Source organism: Chironomus tepperi, unplaced genomic scaffold, assembly GCF_022539635.2.
Source record: "Chironomus tepperi strain 1889 unplaced genomic scaffold, CSIRO-AGI_Ctep_v1 contig_58, whole genome shotgun sequence".
NCBI lineage: Eukaryota > Metazoa > Arthropoda > Insecta > Diptera > Chironomidae > Chironomus > Chironomus tepperi.
This window is the reverse complement of record NW_027226180.1, coordinates 577,909-594,552: the sequence shown is the minus strand read 5'-3', so window position 1 is coordinate 594,552 and position 16,644 is coordinate 577,909. Positions and strand designations below refer to the sequence as shown.

Below are 16,644 nucleotides of genomic sequence, written 5' to 3'. Positions count from 1 at the left end.
CAAGATTTTTAACCTCAAAACTTAGGAACTAACCTCAAAAATTGAATTTCTAACCTCCAATTTGACATTTTAACCTCAAAATTTGGTTTATCATTTATAATTTTGAGGTTAGAACTTGAAAAATTAAGAATTCTAACCTCAAAATAAAAATTTTAACCTCAAAATTAAGATTCTAACCTCCAAAACACCCTTCAAAAATCCTCCAAATTACGAAAAATAAAAGTTAAAAAAAAACTTGAGCAAAAAACCTAAATAAAAATATGAGAAAAAAAACTATGAAAAATTCTATTAAATCTAAAGGATTATTTTTGACGAAAAATTGAAAAATGATGAAAAGCTGAAAAATGAATTGTGGTGAATTTAAAGAATCCTGAAAAATCTACTGAAAAAAAAATTAAAACAAGAAGAAGAAAACTTGAATATTGAAAAATTTATGAGAACAATAAAGAAAAAAATGAAAAAAAAAAAATTAAATTTTGTGTATTTTTGACTGATTTTCAGGTTATGTTGATACTTGGGGTCAAAACCCTCCGCCCATCTCCCCTCACCCGGTCAAAAAAAAACACTCTTGATTCTTTACACTTGACGCTCAAGTTGACACTCAAGTTGACTTGACTTAACCACTTGACAACTTGACTTGACTTTTTGACTTGTTTACTTGACTTGACTACTTGACTTGACTACTTGACTTGACTACTTGACTTGACTACTTGACTAGACTACTTGACTTGAATACTTGACTTGACTACTTGTCTGCTTGACTTGACTACTTGATCAATTAATTAGCTAATTAACAACAACAATTAACAATTCTAACTTCATTTTATTCAAAAATTCTCAAAAAATGTCATGAAAAGCCCTGAAAAGTGTTCAAAAATGTCATAAAAATGCTAAAAACTTCATAAAATGCATCAAATTCATCCCAGCCAACAAATCTCGATGCAATAACAACTAAAATGCTTCATACAAAATGCTCTATTGTTCCTTAATTGAGAATATATTTCCAGCTGTTCCAATACAAGCACTAAAAGACTCCTCGGCAATGTGAAGGTCTTTGTGTGGTGGAAGTGCACCTTTATGGAACGATTCAATTCCTGATTTGAGGCAGTAAATTGCTTTTGGCACGTCTTCAGCCTGAAAAAGTAAGAGGATTTAAAAATGAATTTTTAAAGTTTAGCGTCTAAAATGAAGAGCAAATCTTCAAAAATGAAGTAACGCGTCAAAATGAAGTAATGCTTCAAAATTGAAGCAAGGCTTCAAAATTGAAGCAAGGCTTCAAAATTGAAGCAAGGCTTCAAAATTGAAGCAAGGCTTCAAAAATAAAGTAACGCTTCAAAAATGAAGTAACGCTTCAAAAATGAAGTAACGCTTCAAAAAAATGAAGTAACGCTTCAAAATTAAGTAACGCTTCAAAATGAAGTAACGCGTCAAATTGAAGCATCGCGTCAAAATGAAGTAACGCTTCAAAATGAAGTAACGCGTCAAATTGAAGCACCGCGTCAAAAATGAAGCAGAGCGTTAAAATTAAAGCAATGCGGTAAAATTGAAGCATCACGTCAAAATGAAGTAACGCTTCAAAATGAAGCGGAGCGTCGAAATGAAGTAACGCTTTAAAAATGAAGCGGAGCGTCGAAATGAAGCAACGCTTTAAAATGAAATAACGCTTCAAAATGAAGTAACGCTTCAAAATGAAGTAACGCTTCAAAATGAAATAACGCTTCAAAATGAAATAACGCTTCAAAATGAAATAACGCTTCAAAATGAAATAACGCTTCAAAATGAAGTAACGCTTCAAAATGAAGTAACGCTTCAAAATGATGTAACGCTTCAAAATGAAGTAACGCGTCAAATTGAAGCACCGCGTCAAAAATGAAGCAGAGCGTTAAAATTAAAGCAATGCGGTAAAATTGAAGCATCACGTCAAAATGAAGTAACGCTTCAAAATGAAGCGGAGCGTCGAAATGAAGTAACGCTTTAAAAATGAAGCGGAGCGTCGAAATGAAGCAACGCTTTAAAATGAAATAACGCTTCAAAATGAAGTAACGCTTCAAAATGAAGTAACGCTTCAAAATGAAATAACGCTTCAAAATGAAATAACGCTTCAAAATGAAATAACGCTTCAAAATGAAATAACGCTTCAAAATGAAGTAACGCTTCAAAATGAAGTAACGCTTCAAAATGATGTAACGCTTCAAAATGAAATAACGCTTCAAAATGAAGTAACGCTTCAAAATGAAGTAACGCTTCAAAATGAAGTAACGCTTCAAAATGAAGTAACGCTTCAAAATGAAGTAACGCTTCAAAATGAAGCAACGCTTTAAAATTGAAGCGGAGCGTCAAAATTAAAATTCTAAAGCTGAGCGACAATATGACAATTTTCAAGCTGAGCGTCAATTTGGAATTTTTTGGACGCTGAGCATGAAATTTTTAAATTTTAGAGCTGAGCGTCTAAAGCGAGGATTACCTCCATAGCCTCCGCAGCATCATAAAACTGATTTTCAGCCTCATCCAAAAGTCCCATTTGAACCTGCAATGACACAACATTTTTACACTTTGGACACTTGACATTCTTATTGCGATCTTGTGGATATCCAAGTGATCCATCACATCCATCAGTCAAACACTTAATCCTCGACTTGTTGCTCATTCGTTCATAGACCGGCCAATTCTCCTTGCATGGTTTACAGGCACACTTGAACCAATATCTTGATGCCAAGCTCCTTTGTCGTTCCTTAAGTGACATTTTTGTGAATATTGGTCCATAATTTTCAGCAATAACTTCCTTATCAGCATGTGGACGGATTGTGTTGAGGATTAATGTGTCACCGCTAAAGTACCGTGTGATGCTCGGGTAGCACTCGTGGTTGAACATGGCACCAACTTCATAGATCCCGACCCCAATGTAATTAAGCTTCGATTTTGAGAATAAATGTCCAGTCGTCAATTTCTCATAAATTTCATGGGCATTAAACTGCAGTGACTGTAAATATGCAAATATTAAGGCACCAATTTTCATCTCATTTGATGTCGGTTCCGCTGATTCTGTTGTACGACGTCCAAAAAAGTCAGACTTTTGTAGCACACGAAGTAAAAAGGTCGACATTAAGCACCGCTTGAAGAAATCTTCAAGGTTCCGCATCGAGTCATGCGAACAGAAAATTTTCTTGACATTTTCACCTTCCTCGAGTGCCTTTTCAGGTGTTCCTTGCTTCATGATGATCCTCATGGCTACATGACAAAGAATTGACATTCCCGACCCAATCAGCAGGTCCAGGTACCTGCATTCAAACTTGTGGTAGCTTGACAAGGCTGCATCACGGCACTCGACGGAACAGAAGGCAATTGAGGCACAATTTGGACATCCAATTGGTGCTATAAGACGCACAAAGCAGTTATAACAGTGGGTACCGAAATTCTTTGGGTACAGGCATGCTCCGAGTGCCTTCTCGACCAGAACTGTCTCGCCGACCTCAATTTCACCATTGGCTATAAAGTACCGACCGGCATCGGACGATTCAGCAAGTTTGATGGCTGTGGATGTGCATCTTTCAAGTTTTGTGGACTTTATTGGATGTTCTTTGAGGGATGGAAGGCGTTTTGGGACTTCTTGGAAAGGCTTGATGTCACCGGACTTGATTTTTGATTTGAGGTCGTCAACTTCGCGGATGAGACAGTCACGACGGAAGTCATCGCAGGTTAATTTGTGGAAGAGATTGATGGAAATTTCGGCTTTTTTGTCTTCGTTGATTACTGGAATGATAAATAAGGTTGAGTGTGAGTGTGGCTGAATTGGGGTTGGTAGAGTTGGCTGAACTCAATTTTGGACACTGCATTCTAGTGTTTTGAGTCAGATTGGAGTACATGAGAGTCCGATTTTCGAGGTCCAGTCAACTCTGGTCCGTAAATAGTGCAAAGGCACCTGAGTATTATGGTCTCATTGTGAAGGCACCTGAACAAGAACTAATTTTGGTCATAGTATGGCCAGCCTGAACAAATTATTCTAATAATGCGAAGGCACCTGAATTATTTTAAAAAAATGAGAAGACACCTGAATAATTTTAGTCTCAATGTAAAGGAACCTGAACACTTTTAAGCAAATCATGTTAAGGCACTTTAACTATGTTCGCAAATAGTTTCAAGACACCTGATGTCGGTTCCTTATCTTTTATGGAATATCTTACCTTAACCTATCCTACCATCTCCTATCTTATACTTTCATACCTTATCCTACCCTACACGAGTAAGCAGGACTATTCTTGAGTATCCTGCCAACCCTAACTCCCTAATATAGGATGAGGCCGGGTAATTTAAAATGGATAGGATTTATAGCAGAGTATACCATGCCTTTCCGAATAGGGAGTGGATGATAGTGTAGAATGGAATAGTGTAGGATGGAATAGGATAGAATAGGGCACTGTAGGGTAGTGAAGTGCAGTATAGGTTAGTGTAGAATAAGGTACAGTAGGGTAGTGTAGTAAGGGAGAATAGAGTAGCACAGGGTAGAACAATGTAGAATTGGGTAGAATTGGGTAGAATTGGGTAAGACACGGCAGAGTAAGCTATTGTATGCTAGATTAGAATAGTCTAGGCTGGTTTAGGAGAGTGAAGATTAATGCAAAGTGTGTGGGGTAATTTAGGGAAGTGTAGAGTAGTCTAGCGTTGTCTGGGGTAGTTTATGATAGTGTAGGGTAAAGTAGGGTAAGATAGAGTATTCTAGGATAAGATTGGGTAGTCTTGGTGAGTCTAGTGTAGTCCATTGTAGGTATGGCATAATATAAGACAGCGTAGGACAAGGTAGGACAGTATGGGATAGGGTAAGGCAGGGTAGAACAGGGTAGAATAGAGTAGGCTAAGGCAGGTCATCTCGATTACCTTAACAACCCGCTCCCTGACCACCCAAACTCATTACATCACCACCTTAACACACAAATACTCACAAGTATAAACTTTAGACAACTTAGCATAATATTCAGCATTATTTTTAACCGGTAGTCCACATTTAACAGCCAATTGTAGATCTTTCAATGCATAGACTCCATTATTCATCCTGTAGAACACCTCAGCTCGCTGTAGCAACGCCAATGCTAGTGTCAATCCATTGTCTATGTCTCTGTCTTCATCTGGAAGGTTCAAAGTTGGAATATTAAGTTAGAATTGAGGATATTAAGGCAGAATTGAGGATATTAAGCAGTTCCTACCCTTCATCGGAGCCCTCATGACAGCCTGACTAGCTAAAATCAGCACCTTATCCAACGGCACTTGACCACGACCCTCATCATATGCCTTGACCAACTTCTGTACCTGTTCACGCTTCTGCCATGAAAACATCGAGTCCTTCTTCCTATAAACCTCAGCGACATGCTCAAGTGTACCAAGAATCTCCCACGACACAGTCGGATCATTGTAAAGGAACTGAATTTTTTCATAGTCGCTGTCACATTTTGCAAAATAATTTTTAAGCCAATCCTGAAATTCTTGATCTGATTTGAAGCTATTGATGACGGTAAGGCAGTAACTGGTAAAGAATCCATGCTCATTTGCCTGAATTGTCTTTGCGCTGCATTTTGTACGAAATATTTTGTCAATATCCTCAAAATTGCTCATTTTCTATTGGAGGTAAAATTAGAAACTTGATGAGGTACAGCACTGAGCAGCAGACTACGCGTGACCGATTGAAAGTGAAAATTCTAACTGAGATGTGATGATGTTTTTCACGGTAAAAACTAAAAATAAAATGAAAATGAAAAGTTTTTCTTTTTTTTTGGTGTGAGAGGAAATAATAAGAAAGAAAACAGAGAAAATGCATGTGAAAAACATGAGGAAATGGATGAAAATTTTGTGGGTTTGTTTTGTTTACTTTATTTTGAGAGATTGTTTTGATTTTATAATCAATTTTGGAGGAGCGTGGAATTGATGTTTGGAGATTTTGTTGTTGGATGTGAGGAATAGAATCAAATTTTCATACATATAATCATCATTTGATGACATAAACTCAAAATTCACAGACTTAGCTTCAAATTTGGTAATATAACCTTAAAATTGAGGAACTTAACCTCAAAATTGAAAATTTAACCTTAAAATAACCTCAAATTTTGGCAACAAAACCTCAAAATTATAAGCCATAACCTCAAAATTGTAGGACAAAACTTCAATATTCTAAGATTAAGCTAAAAAATTCATGACATAACCTCATACTCGCAGACATAACCTTGAAACTTTCTGGCATAACCTCAAAAATTCAAATTAAACCTCAAAGCAACATCATACTTAAAGCAAAAAATCAGATATGATAAGGAAATTACCAGATCAAAAGACGAAGATTTGTCGTGATGAATGTTTTGCTTTCCCCAACTCTGCATAATGCATGACCCATGGTATATCGATGCAACGTACTTAACCACAATTTGTGTGGTGTGAATCACACAAACCGAGTTAGAACCCGGATCGTTAGAATGGTAGTCCGACGTTCTAACTCCTTGACTCGTAAGGCTGTCATAAATAACCTCAAATTCTTGGCCTAACCTCCAAATTGATTAGCATAACCTCAAAGTCTTAGATCTGACCTTGAAATTATGTGACATATCTAAACAATTCAGACAAAAGACTCAAAATCATCAGACATAACCTTCAAATTTCAGATATAAACTAGAATTTTCTACAAATATACTCATCTATAACCTGAAAATCAATAAAAATAACCTTAAAATTTCCAAATAAAACACACGAATTTTTAAAAAAAATTAAAAAAAAAATCAAAAAAAAAAGTTTTTTATTCAAAAATTACATCATATTTAATTAAATTTAATATTGATAACTCTAATTGGAATTGACTCCATAAAATGAACTTAACCTAACCCAGGGTAAATGGAAAGTGTCCTGCTTTTAGCACTTATGTTTGAATTTTGAAAAACCGTTAGAAATTATCACAAAAATATTGACTTATTCTTGAATTTTAAGCATAAATTTCAGTTCTTATCGATAATTAGGTAATAATTTGCAGAAATATTATCAATTTACTTGATTAATTCAGCAAATATCAATTGAAATTAACATTGCAAAATTTATGTTTTTGCTGTTAATTTATTATTCAAGTTTGTGGTGCTAAAAACAGTTCCAATTCTTGCAAAACCGTACAAAATTAACTGTCAGCAATTTCTATTCGTTTACCCTGGAACCTAACATTATTTTTTACTGAATACATTTTGGCTACACCCCTTAATTCAAATCAGAGTGTGGACATTATATTTTCGACATTAGATTTTCGAAAAATTCGAACATTTCGAACTAAACTTATTTTAAAATACAAATTTCCGTTACAAAGAAAAATAAAAATAACGGTCAAAAAAAATTTAAAAATTAACGACAAAAAATAATTTTTTTGAAAAAAAATTAACAGTCGTTTATGATAAAGCCACCAAAGTAGGAAGGACTTTGTAGCCCGAACTCCAAAATTCCCAAAAGGACTTTGAAGTCCAGCCAATTTGAAAGCCACACTCTGAATTCAAACCTTAGTTCCAATTCCCTTCAACTTTGCCAATTTAACGACCTTTTCCGGATCATCATCAAACAGCTTTTCATCCAATCTCGGCATCAGCTTGTTCTTAATATAATAAAATGCCTTCCTTTTCAATTCACAAAGTTCAAATCGACTTCCATAATAGAACAAATCGACAGCATTCCGTTCATTAAGTATTTCAATTAATTTATATGATGTTATTTCCTGCAGCGTTTCCAACGGTCGGCAATAATTCTTAATAATAAATTTCATCCTTTCCAGCTTATTCTCGCCATTATCAGCATCATATAGACAATTAATGTGACTATTTTCCTTAAAATTGACAATTTTTAAGTTCTGCAGCGAGTCCAACAGTGTCGGTCCAATTGAGTAGATAGAGTTGCAGCTAAAGTCAATATGCTGGATGTCTGGATTGTACATAAACAAGTCACTGCCCAAATGCCTCAAATCATTGTTGATAATCTTCAATTGCTTTAAATTTGGATAGAATTTCAAGTCTTCATTCGTCAGTTCCGTCAAATCACCGGACACAATCTCAATTATAGTCAAATTTGGAAAGAAATTTAATAAATTTCTTGGAAATGTACGTAGTGGACAGGCATCAAATCTTATCATGGTGACATCGTTGGCTGTTCGTCTATTGAGGTGTGTGCCGCGATATTGTTGGACTAAATTTGGATCATAGATGTTCATGTAGTCGACGATGCACTTGTATGATTTTACGTTATCGACATAATAACAGTCTACTATCATGGTTGGATATGGCTATATGCTGTAGATTCTTGAATTGTTGTAGATTCCTTGATATTATCGATGATAATGGCACTTGATTGCTGTATTTTGATGAATTCAGTCTTGAATTCCTTACAAACTGATTATTATGAACTGTAGATGTATCCTTACTATCTGATGGATATTTTTGAATAAATTGGCATTTTCTGCATCATATTATTTATTTTGGTAAAAAAAGTACCTGAGGATGAAGTTTCTAAATTCCTTATCTACTACCTTCGTAAGAATCTTCCAGGTGTAAATAGGCAAGCACCATCTTTTTGGGAAATGTTTTAAAATTGACATATTAATATTATTACTATTTTTACCATAAAAATTGGTTGGAATCAACCGTCATGTTGTCATTATGGGCAACTTTGCGTGCTACTGTTAATCCAGTGACGTAGCAATTCACTTGCAATCATGCTGTACTGTTGTGATACTGATGTTGAACCAAATAAGATCGACTTAAGTATGAAGTCAAATATGAAATGACCAGTATTTAGAGGATCAATTCTTAGGAAGGATTTAAAGCATATTGAGAATGTGACCTCATTTATGATTAGAACTGGTGTAAAAGTCTGACCTGAATTCAACTGAATCTCATCCATGTCGAAGGAATATTGGCTTACCTGCAATTCTCTAGACTTATACACATACTTACTTACTTCGCTGGCCGCACAGATCAGTTGTGTTCTATTACTTTTCATAGATGTCGCTTAATAAGCTCTATCTTTGGTTCTCTTAGCTTGTATTTAAGGATGGCGGCTTGCTAGACCAACTAACTAAAGCCTCTTGACCAGAGATTCATTTGACACCACCCAACTGTGTGGCTTAGATTGACGGCTTTCACATTTTGCGGCTCAGCACTTTTAGAAAGCCAGTTATCTTATGTTCAACCAGTTCAAATAAGTGACACTAGACCAACGTGAATCTGACATGCTGACAGAAGAGAATTTCAATAAAAAAAATTGACCAGCAAGTCAGAGTCACGTCAACCTGGAAATAGATTTTTGGTATCCAAGATTAATAAAAGTCACAAGTTAAAATTTTTTCAATTTTTATTTCACCCAAAAATCATCAAAGTTTGTAATCAACAGCACATTTTGCCTTAATTTTGTGAATTTCCTTAGCAATTTCCTTCAATTTTCTATTCAAAACTTTCCCAGATGGAGTCATTGGAAATTTATCAACAAATTGAACCCCGCCAGTGATTCTCTTAGCTTCAATTACTTTACCATTGACATAATTCATCACAAATTCCTCAGTCAGTTCCACTTTTGACTCATCTTTAATAACAAATGCATAAACCACATCAAGGTACAATTCATCATCAAAAACTCCAACAACAGCACTTGCTGTAACTCCATCAATTTGATTAATTACATCCTCAATCTCTGTTGGTGTCACAATTAATGCACCATAACCAGGTGCTGGAACTCTCATCATGTGCTTAATACGATACAAAACATACAAAAGTCCATCATCATCAATATATCCAATGTCACCAGATTTAACAAATCCATCAGAGTCAAATGCAAATTTTGATGCTTCTGGATCATCGAAATATCCAGAAAATGGAACCAAGGATTTATAGCAGATTTCACCTTCTTGGTTTGGTCCTAGTGGGTTGTTAGAGTCATCGATTATCTGAATTTTAGAGGGATTAGAATTAGGAAATTATGGTTAGGGAAGGTTGGGTGGGGATGGACATAAGGCAGGGCAAGAAGTACTACCAGTCCCTCTGTTCAATAAGTAGCTCAACTCCTCAAACAACCACATAAGAGCCTTGCTTAAGAAGTCGAATATTCGATCAATAATCCAGTTTAAGACTGGCATGAGGTCATGGACCACACTTGATCTATACAGCCATCGAAGTAAGTAAGTTCCAAAATTCACTAACCTTCAACTGAACATTACCACATGGATATCCAGAACTAGCACCATTAACACCTTCATCTGCTGTAAATGCTATTGGTATAAGCTCGGTACTTCCATAGACACATTTAATAAGTCCATAAGGAAAGACAGGCTTCAATCCATTCAATATTGTCTCGGAAAACCTCTCACCACCCACAATACAATTTTGATGATTTGAGTAGAAATTGTCCAAAAACAGGGACAATAATGGCAATAGTAATTTGATGTCGTTCAACAATGTCCATCCATACATCGACAGTGATTGGTTTGGTTATGATGACTGCTTTGGCATTAAATAGAGCACAATATATGAAGAAGTAAGTGAAGCTGAGCCAGTATGAAGACATTTGGATGAAAATCACGTCTTGTGACTTTAAATTAGGCTTTGTGAATCGATTTGTGTCATTTATGAATTGCTTGTGGGATTTACAGATGCCTTTTGGTGAGGCTGTTGTGCCTGATGAGCATGAAATGAGAGCAATTGTGGATGAGATGTTTGGGAGGTCTGGAAATCTAGAAAAATGGCGATATATTATCAAAATAACCTCAAAATTGCCAGCAAAACTTCAAAAATTGTCAGCCTAACCTCAAAAAAATGTCAACATAACCTCAAAAATTTCCCAAATTTTACTCACTCAAAATCCTCAAAATTGTCATCCACAGCTTCTAATACTTCATCAGCACCCAAAAATCCTTCAACATTCTCAACGACCGTGATAATTTTCACTTCCAATTCCATTTTTCCAATAGCAATTTTCACTTTTTCTGCAATATTTCCATCGCAAAATACAATCTTTGGCTTCGTCTTCGTCCACATGTAGCAGATGTCATCAACATCCATAACAGTTGCCAGTGGATTGACTGCAATACCCAAAATAAAGCAGCCAAACATCAGCGGTGCCAAATGTTCACAATTTGATGCATTAAGTCCAAGAACATCGCCTTGTTTAAGTCCAGATGAAGTTAGGAACTTGGCAAACTTTATGGACCGTCTGTAAATGTCCAAGTTTGTCAATTCAATGCCTGTGTCGTCAGAAACTTGAAAGACATTTTGTGGCGATTGAATGAGCCTTTGAAGGATCAAATAACCAAGATTAGCATCCGTGTTGTAGATTGGCGTGGATTTGGGTCCAGACCAGATTTTATGGACTGAGTCGAATGTGCAGTATTTGCTGTTTATTGGCATAATTATCTGTTTTGAGCAAATAACAAATATCAACAGTGCAAATTACTGAACTAATAGACATTATCAAATATTAAGGAGATAAGATTAAGGAACAATAAATGATTTGATTTGAAGAAATTAAGCAAAAAGTGATAAGAGGTTGATTATTTACATTAAGGAGGGTATGATGGGGTTTACGATCTGTATGCAACTTCTAGAAGGAGAGAAGGCAGTTCTGCATAACGTATTAGGTGAATGGCAGGTAGAAGCCAGCAATAGAGCTAGATTTAGGGGTAATCTGACGAGAAATCATTAATTAAGGCATCTAAATAGATGAGCTCGCCCAAAATAGCACATCTGCGCATTCATGTACTCAGGAAGGTACATGAAGACAGTAAGAATATGGCAGTGTTGGCCAAGAATCAAGAACTAGACAAAGTACAGACACACCCCCTGAATTACCTAAATTAGGTCATTTAAAATTGGAATTTTTAAACTAATTTTCGGTACCTGAGCTGCTTATGTTTATTATAAGATTCTTATTCAGTTTTTAAATTGAGATTTGGTACCTAAAATCGCAAAAAATCCTCGATATTGTGTAATATTTTTGGTATATATTGCGTGAATAAGATTTGTGAAATTTAAATCAGTATAATTAGTATATTAATGAAGTTTGTAGTGTAAAGAGACGAATTTTATAAATTTAAGTATTAAAAAATTAACGGAAAAATTTGAATAATTTTTTTTTGGAAAATTTAAAATTGTTTATTCAAAAAAGTTTAAATTAAAATTTTAAAAAATTATAAAAAATTAAAGAAATAATTTTAAAAATTCAAAAATAGTTTCAAAAAATTTAAAGTTAATTTTAACAAACTGGAAAATAAATTTAAAAGTTCAAAAATAATTTTATAAATTCAAAACTGATTTTTAAAAATTTTTAAAATTTACAAAAATTCTAAAATTTAAAAATTTGAAATCAAGTTTATTCTTAAATTTCAAAAATCATAAATTTAAAACAATTTAAAAATATTTTTTTAAAAATTTAAATTCAATTTTTCAAATAAAATTTAAAATTCAATTTTTTAAAAACAAATCCGCGAAAAATTCAAATTTAAATTTAAAAAATTCACAATCAAATACAAATTTTATAACATAAATTTTTATAACGGATAAAAAAAATTCAAATTCAAACCGTTAAATCTCAAAACACCTCAACAGTCGCGAAACTATTTTCTGCATCAGTTCCAACTGAGCAACAACAAAAAGAACTCGACAATAAAAAAAAAAAATAAAATAAAAAAAAAGTTAAAAATTCTTCATCAAATCACCAACAATTCAAAATGACGTCAAAATGTTCAGTGTCCAACTGTCATTTCCAATCCAAAATCTCCTTCCATTCGCCACAAAGTCGTCCGCATTTGGAGCTGTGGAAGAAAATTTTAAATATAAATGTTGATAAATTTTTTGTTTGCGATCAACATTTTGAGGAGAAATTTTTTCGTATTGAGAAGCGATTGACAGTCGATGCCTTCCCGACACAATACATTGGAAGCTATGAGGAAGGCAGCAGTGACTATTGTCAATGCTGTATGAAGTCATTTGTGAGGAGTAAATTCATCACACAATATGAGCCAAGAGTAACGATTGATGAGAAATTGCAACTGGAATTTGCGGATGTTATTGGATGTGAGGTGAGCTATTCGTGGATTTTTGGGAGCTAGGAGGATGATCAGTGGTTAAAGCTGGATCAGGGTCATGTCATTGGTCAGCTAGGATGTGATCATGGTCCAGGTTTGATATTATGATGAATCTTCTAGGCTTATTCTGTCTTTTGAGGCTATTTTTAGTAGAAATTCACTGTATTCAGCACTGCTGAATTGGGATTGTCTGAATTCAGCACTGCTGAACTTGACGAAATTTAATACTGATGAACTTAATTGAATTTAGCATTGCTGAACTTGATTGCATTCAGCACTGCTGAGCAGGACTGAATTCAGCTCTGCTGAACTTGATTAAATTCAGCACTACTGAACTTTACTGTATTCAGCAATGCTGAATTTGACGGAATTCAGCATTGCTGCACTGGACTAAATTCAGCACTGTTGAACTGGAATTGACTGAATTCAGCACTGTTGAGTTTGATTGAATTCAGCACTGTTGAATTTCACTGAATTCAGCAGTGCTGAATTTGACTATATTAAGCACTTTTAATGCTTTAGAATGCAGTAATTAATATCAAATCTCAATTTTTAGATCCCATCCGGTGTCATGTGCACAAAGTGCTTTGAATCCATCAAAAACTTCATAAAATTCCGTTCAGAAATTCAAGAAAAGCAGAAAATCCGCGATGAAATCTTCGAACTCAAAGCTCAGCAAGAATCTCAATCAACTCAATCCGAATTTGATACAAATTTCAAGATCAAAGAAGAGCCAAAAGACCCAGACGAACTGGAATCGACACTCGACATTCAGGAAGAGACATATTCCGACACAATGATGATGAAGATCAAGGATGAGCCAATGGACGACGATGAATTTGTGATAAAAGAAGAAAAAATTGATTTTGGAACCGATGAAAATTTCCTAATTAGTGAAATTAAGGCAGAACCTGAAGAGATGCAGGACACAACAACAAAATCCATCAAAATTACATCAGCAGTTCCAAAACAGAAAATTTTAATTCGACGACCAACAGGCGGCATTGTTGTTCGACCAGCAAATTTACAAAATTTTAAAGTCGTTCAGCCACAGAATGTGGTTCGAGTAGTCAGAGCAGCTGAAAGTCCACAAAATGTCACAAAATCCACAAAAATTACAAATTCACAAGGAACAATCAAAATTTCGCAGGTTCAACTGTCACAAATGGAAAATTCAACAAATATGCTCGGCTATAAGTGCCAATACTGTCCAAACAGGTTCATTGAGCGGCGATTTGTGGTCGAGCATATCAAGCAGAAGCACACATTCCCATGCAATCAATGCACATCCGTATTTCCATTTAAAATTACTCTAATTAAGCATCAAATGTCATTGCATGGAAATTCGACGGGTACACAAATCTCAAAGACACCGGCTTATAAGCATATATGCAGGATCTGTGGATTGAAATTCCTGTCGAGTTATTCATTGGATGCACACATGGTTCAGAAGCATCAGAGGGCATTGATTGAAGAGAAGATGAACTCGCAGGAGGATGATGAGAATATTATCATTATTGTAAGTATTAATGTCAATTCGTAGTTGCACACCCTTTGTACTATTTGAGTTCTTAGTGAAGTACCCCTTAAAAGCCGTACTTGTGCACCCTTGTTTGTTTTGAGTTCATAGTTGTCTACCCCATTAGAAATAATAGATTAATACCCTTTAGAATTCATATTTGTATACCCCTTTAGAAATCATAGTTGAGTTCCCTTTAGAATACATAGTTGAGTACCTTTTAAAATTCATAGCTGAGTACCCCTTCGAATTCATAGTTACATACCCCTTTAGAAATTATAATTGAGTACCCCTTTGGAATTCATAGTTGAGTACCCCTTTTGAATTCATAGTTGCATACCCCTCAAATTCTCAATTCTATATCCACAAACCAATCTAATTTCAATTTCTCATCCGCAGCGTCCACTAGTAATTCCATCAAAGTCATCAACCCCTGGATCATCATCATCGTCATCACATCAGAAACTCCCAACAACTCCAATCCAAAGAACATCATCGCTTCCAGTTGCGATTAAAAATGAAGACCAAAAGCCAATTATTAAAATAATTCCAACGCCAATGACAGCTGTTAAAAAGCCAGTCACAACCTTAGTCAGGAAGATATTGACCCCAGTGGGAACTACCCGACCACTCCAACCCGAGCCAATTGTAGAGGATCCCGATGGTATTCCATGCCTCGATTGTGGATTGCTTTTGAAGCCTGATAAGCTTTTGAAGCATCGTATGGATGCACATGACCTAAATACACACAATATGTACTACTTATGTGACATGTGCGGAACTGAAATTAAAGGAAAGACACAACTTATCAATCATATGACAACAAAACATTTAAGTTCAAATTTTGTACGATGTGAATTTTGTGATGGACTTTTTGACAATATAACTGACGTAATTTGCCATAAAAATCTTCAGCACAATTTTAATGGAACTAGATATACATGTCACTTCTGTTATAAGATATTCAATAATAAGAGGGAAATGATATTGCATCGTAAGGCTCACTATTCGGAAAAGGAAAGTCGACAGAAGTTGGCGAGGGTTTTTTGTAAGAAATTCAAGTCTTATGAGCCGAAAGGGGTTGAGTATAAGTGAGGGATTGGGGTCATTTTGGGGGGAAATCATCGAAAAGTTTGAAATTCGTTCAATTATTGTGAAAATTCGGAACTAAATTTTGTAAATTCGAAATAAAAATTAAATTTTTGAAAATAAGTAAAAATAACGACTTTTTTAAATTTAAATTCAGTTTCAGATTTTTTTCAAATTTTTTCAATTTTTCTAGCCTTGTTCTTAGTTTCTGGCCTTTTGCTCCTTGATCCTTGCTTCTTGCCACTTACTCCATGCCACTTGCCTCCATGCCAGTTGCCCCATGCCACTTGCCTCCATGCCACTTGCCTCCTTGCCACTTGCCCCCATGCTACTTGCCCCATGCCACAATTTTTCCTATTTTCTCAATTTAAGTCTAACTCTTCCCAAGTGACAACATCATCAAAAATTAAATATCCAATTAAAGAGGCTTGCGACAGTCATAAATAACAAAATTCTCAACATTATAAAAATTTTAATCATTTCTCACGCATGAATATTAACGTAAGAAAAAGTAGACTAAAAAATTCGTCACAGATGAAAATACTTTTTCTGATACATTTTCACATATGCTGAGACGTGGACTTGAAAAGACGTCGAGAATTAAATTTATGGAATTGATGTTTTTATATGTTTCATGTCTTCCTACACATAATTATGTTATAAGCATACCGACGACTGTTGATGAAAATGTCACAGATTTTGGGTTAATTTTATGTTCTTTTTTGTGATGTTTTTTTTGTTTTTGATGTTAAGCAATAAAAAACAAACAAAAGGCCAACAAAAGTCACAAAGAGGTGCGCAGTAGTGCGCATAGTTGCGCAGGGGTGCGCAGAAGTTGAGTTGGTGGAACTTTGGTGGTCCAAAAACCTCCATTTTGGAGTCCGCTTTGGGCCACTTTAGTCGTCTCCAATTTAGTCCGAACATCCACATTGGAATCCTGTCTACTCTGCCCCGGAGTAAGTCGGAT

At 35.1% G+C, this 16,644-nt stretch overlaps 2 protein-coding genes and 1 pseudogene across 2 annotated transcripts; 1 reads left to right on the top strand and 2 right to left on the bottom strand.

Moving 5' to 3' along the window:
* Positions 1 to 803: 803 nt before the first annotated feature.
* On the bottom strand, positions 804 to 5,698 carry Smyd4-2 (SET and MYND domain containing, class 4, member 2). The gene is made up of 4 exons (XM_070652729.1): positions 5,199 to 5,698; positions 4,938 to 5,120; positions 2,465 to 3,750; positions 804 to 1,134 (listed from the first exon to the last, which is right to left on the bottom strand). Exons 1-4 carry the CDS (start codon positions 5,602 to 5,604, stop codon positions 976 to 978), a joined length of 2,034 nt encoding a protein of 677 aa, XP_070508830.1. The 5' UTR covers positions 5,605 to 5,698; the 3' UTR covers positions 804 to 975.
* Positions 5,699 to 9,330: 3,632 nt separating this feature from the next.
* Positions 9,331 to 11,393, bottom strand: LOC139100375 (luciferin 4-monooxygenase-like; annotated as a pseudogene).
* Positions 11,394 to 12,619: 1,226 nt separating this feature from the next.
* On the top strand, positions 12,620 to 15,750 carry LOC139100185 (zinc finger protein 521-like). Its single transcript, XM_070652789.1, has 3 exons — positions 12,620 to 13,063; positions 13,626 to 14,588; positions 14,988 to 15,750. Exons 1-3 carry the CDS (start codon positions 12,713 to 12,715, stop codon positions 15,681 to 15,683), a joined length of 2,010 nt encoding a protein of 669 aa, XP_070508890.1. The 5' UTR covers positions 12,620 to 12,712; the 3' UTR covers positions 15,684 to 15,750.
* Positions 15,751 to 16,644: the final 894 nt, after the last annotated feature.

What these genes read in the sequence shown, in the direction of transcription:
- Smyd4-2 (XM_070652729.1), bottom strand. Translation starts at nt 5,604, where the DNA reads ATGAGCAATTTTGAGGATATTGACAAAATATTTCGTACAAAATGCAGC. An exon ending in GTTGTCTAAAGTTTATACTT is followed by an intron (nt 3,751 to 4,937) that starts GTGAGTATTTGT and finishes TTATCATTCCAG; the next exon opens with TAATCAACGAAGACAAAAAA. An exon ending in ATGCTGCGGAGGCTATGGAG is followed by an intron (nt 1,135 to 2,464) that starts GTAATCCTCGCT and finishes TTACTTTTTCAG; the next exon opens with GCTGAAGACGTGCCAAAAGC.
- LOC139100185 (XM_070652789.1), top strand. Translation starts at nt 12,713, where the DNA reads ATGACGTCAAAATGTTCAGTGTCCAACTGTCATTTCCAATCCAAAATC. An exon ending in CGGATGTTATTGGATGTGAG is followed by an intron (nt 13,064 to 13,625) that starts GTGAGCTATTCG and finishes CTCAATTTTTAG; the next exon opens with ATCCCATCCGGTGTCATGTG. An exon ending in ATGAGAATATTATCATTATT is followed by an intron (nt 14,589 to 14,987) that starts GTAAGTATTAAT and finishes TCTCATCCGCAG; the next exon opens with CGTCCACTAGTAATTCCATC.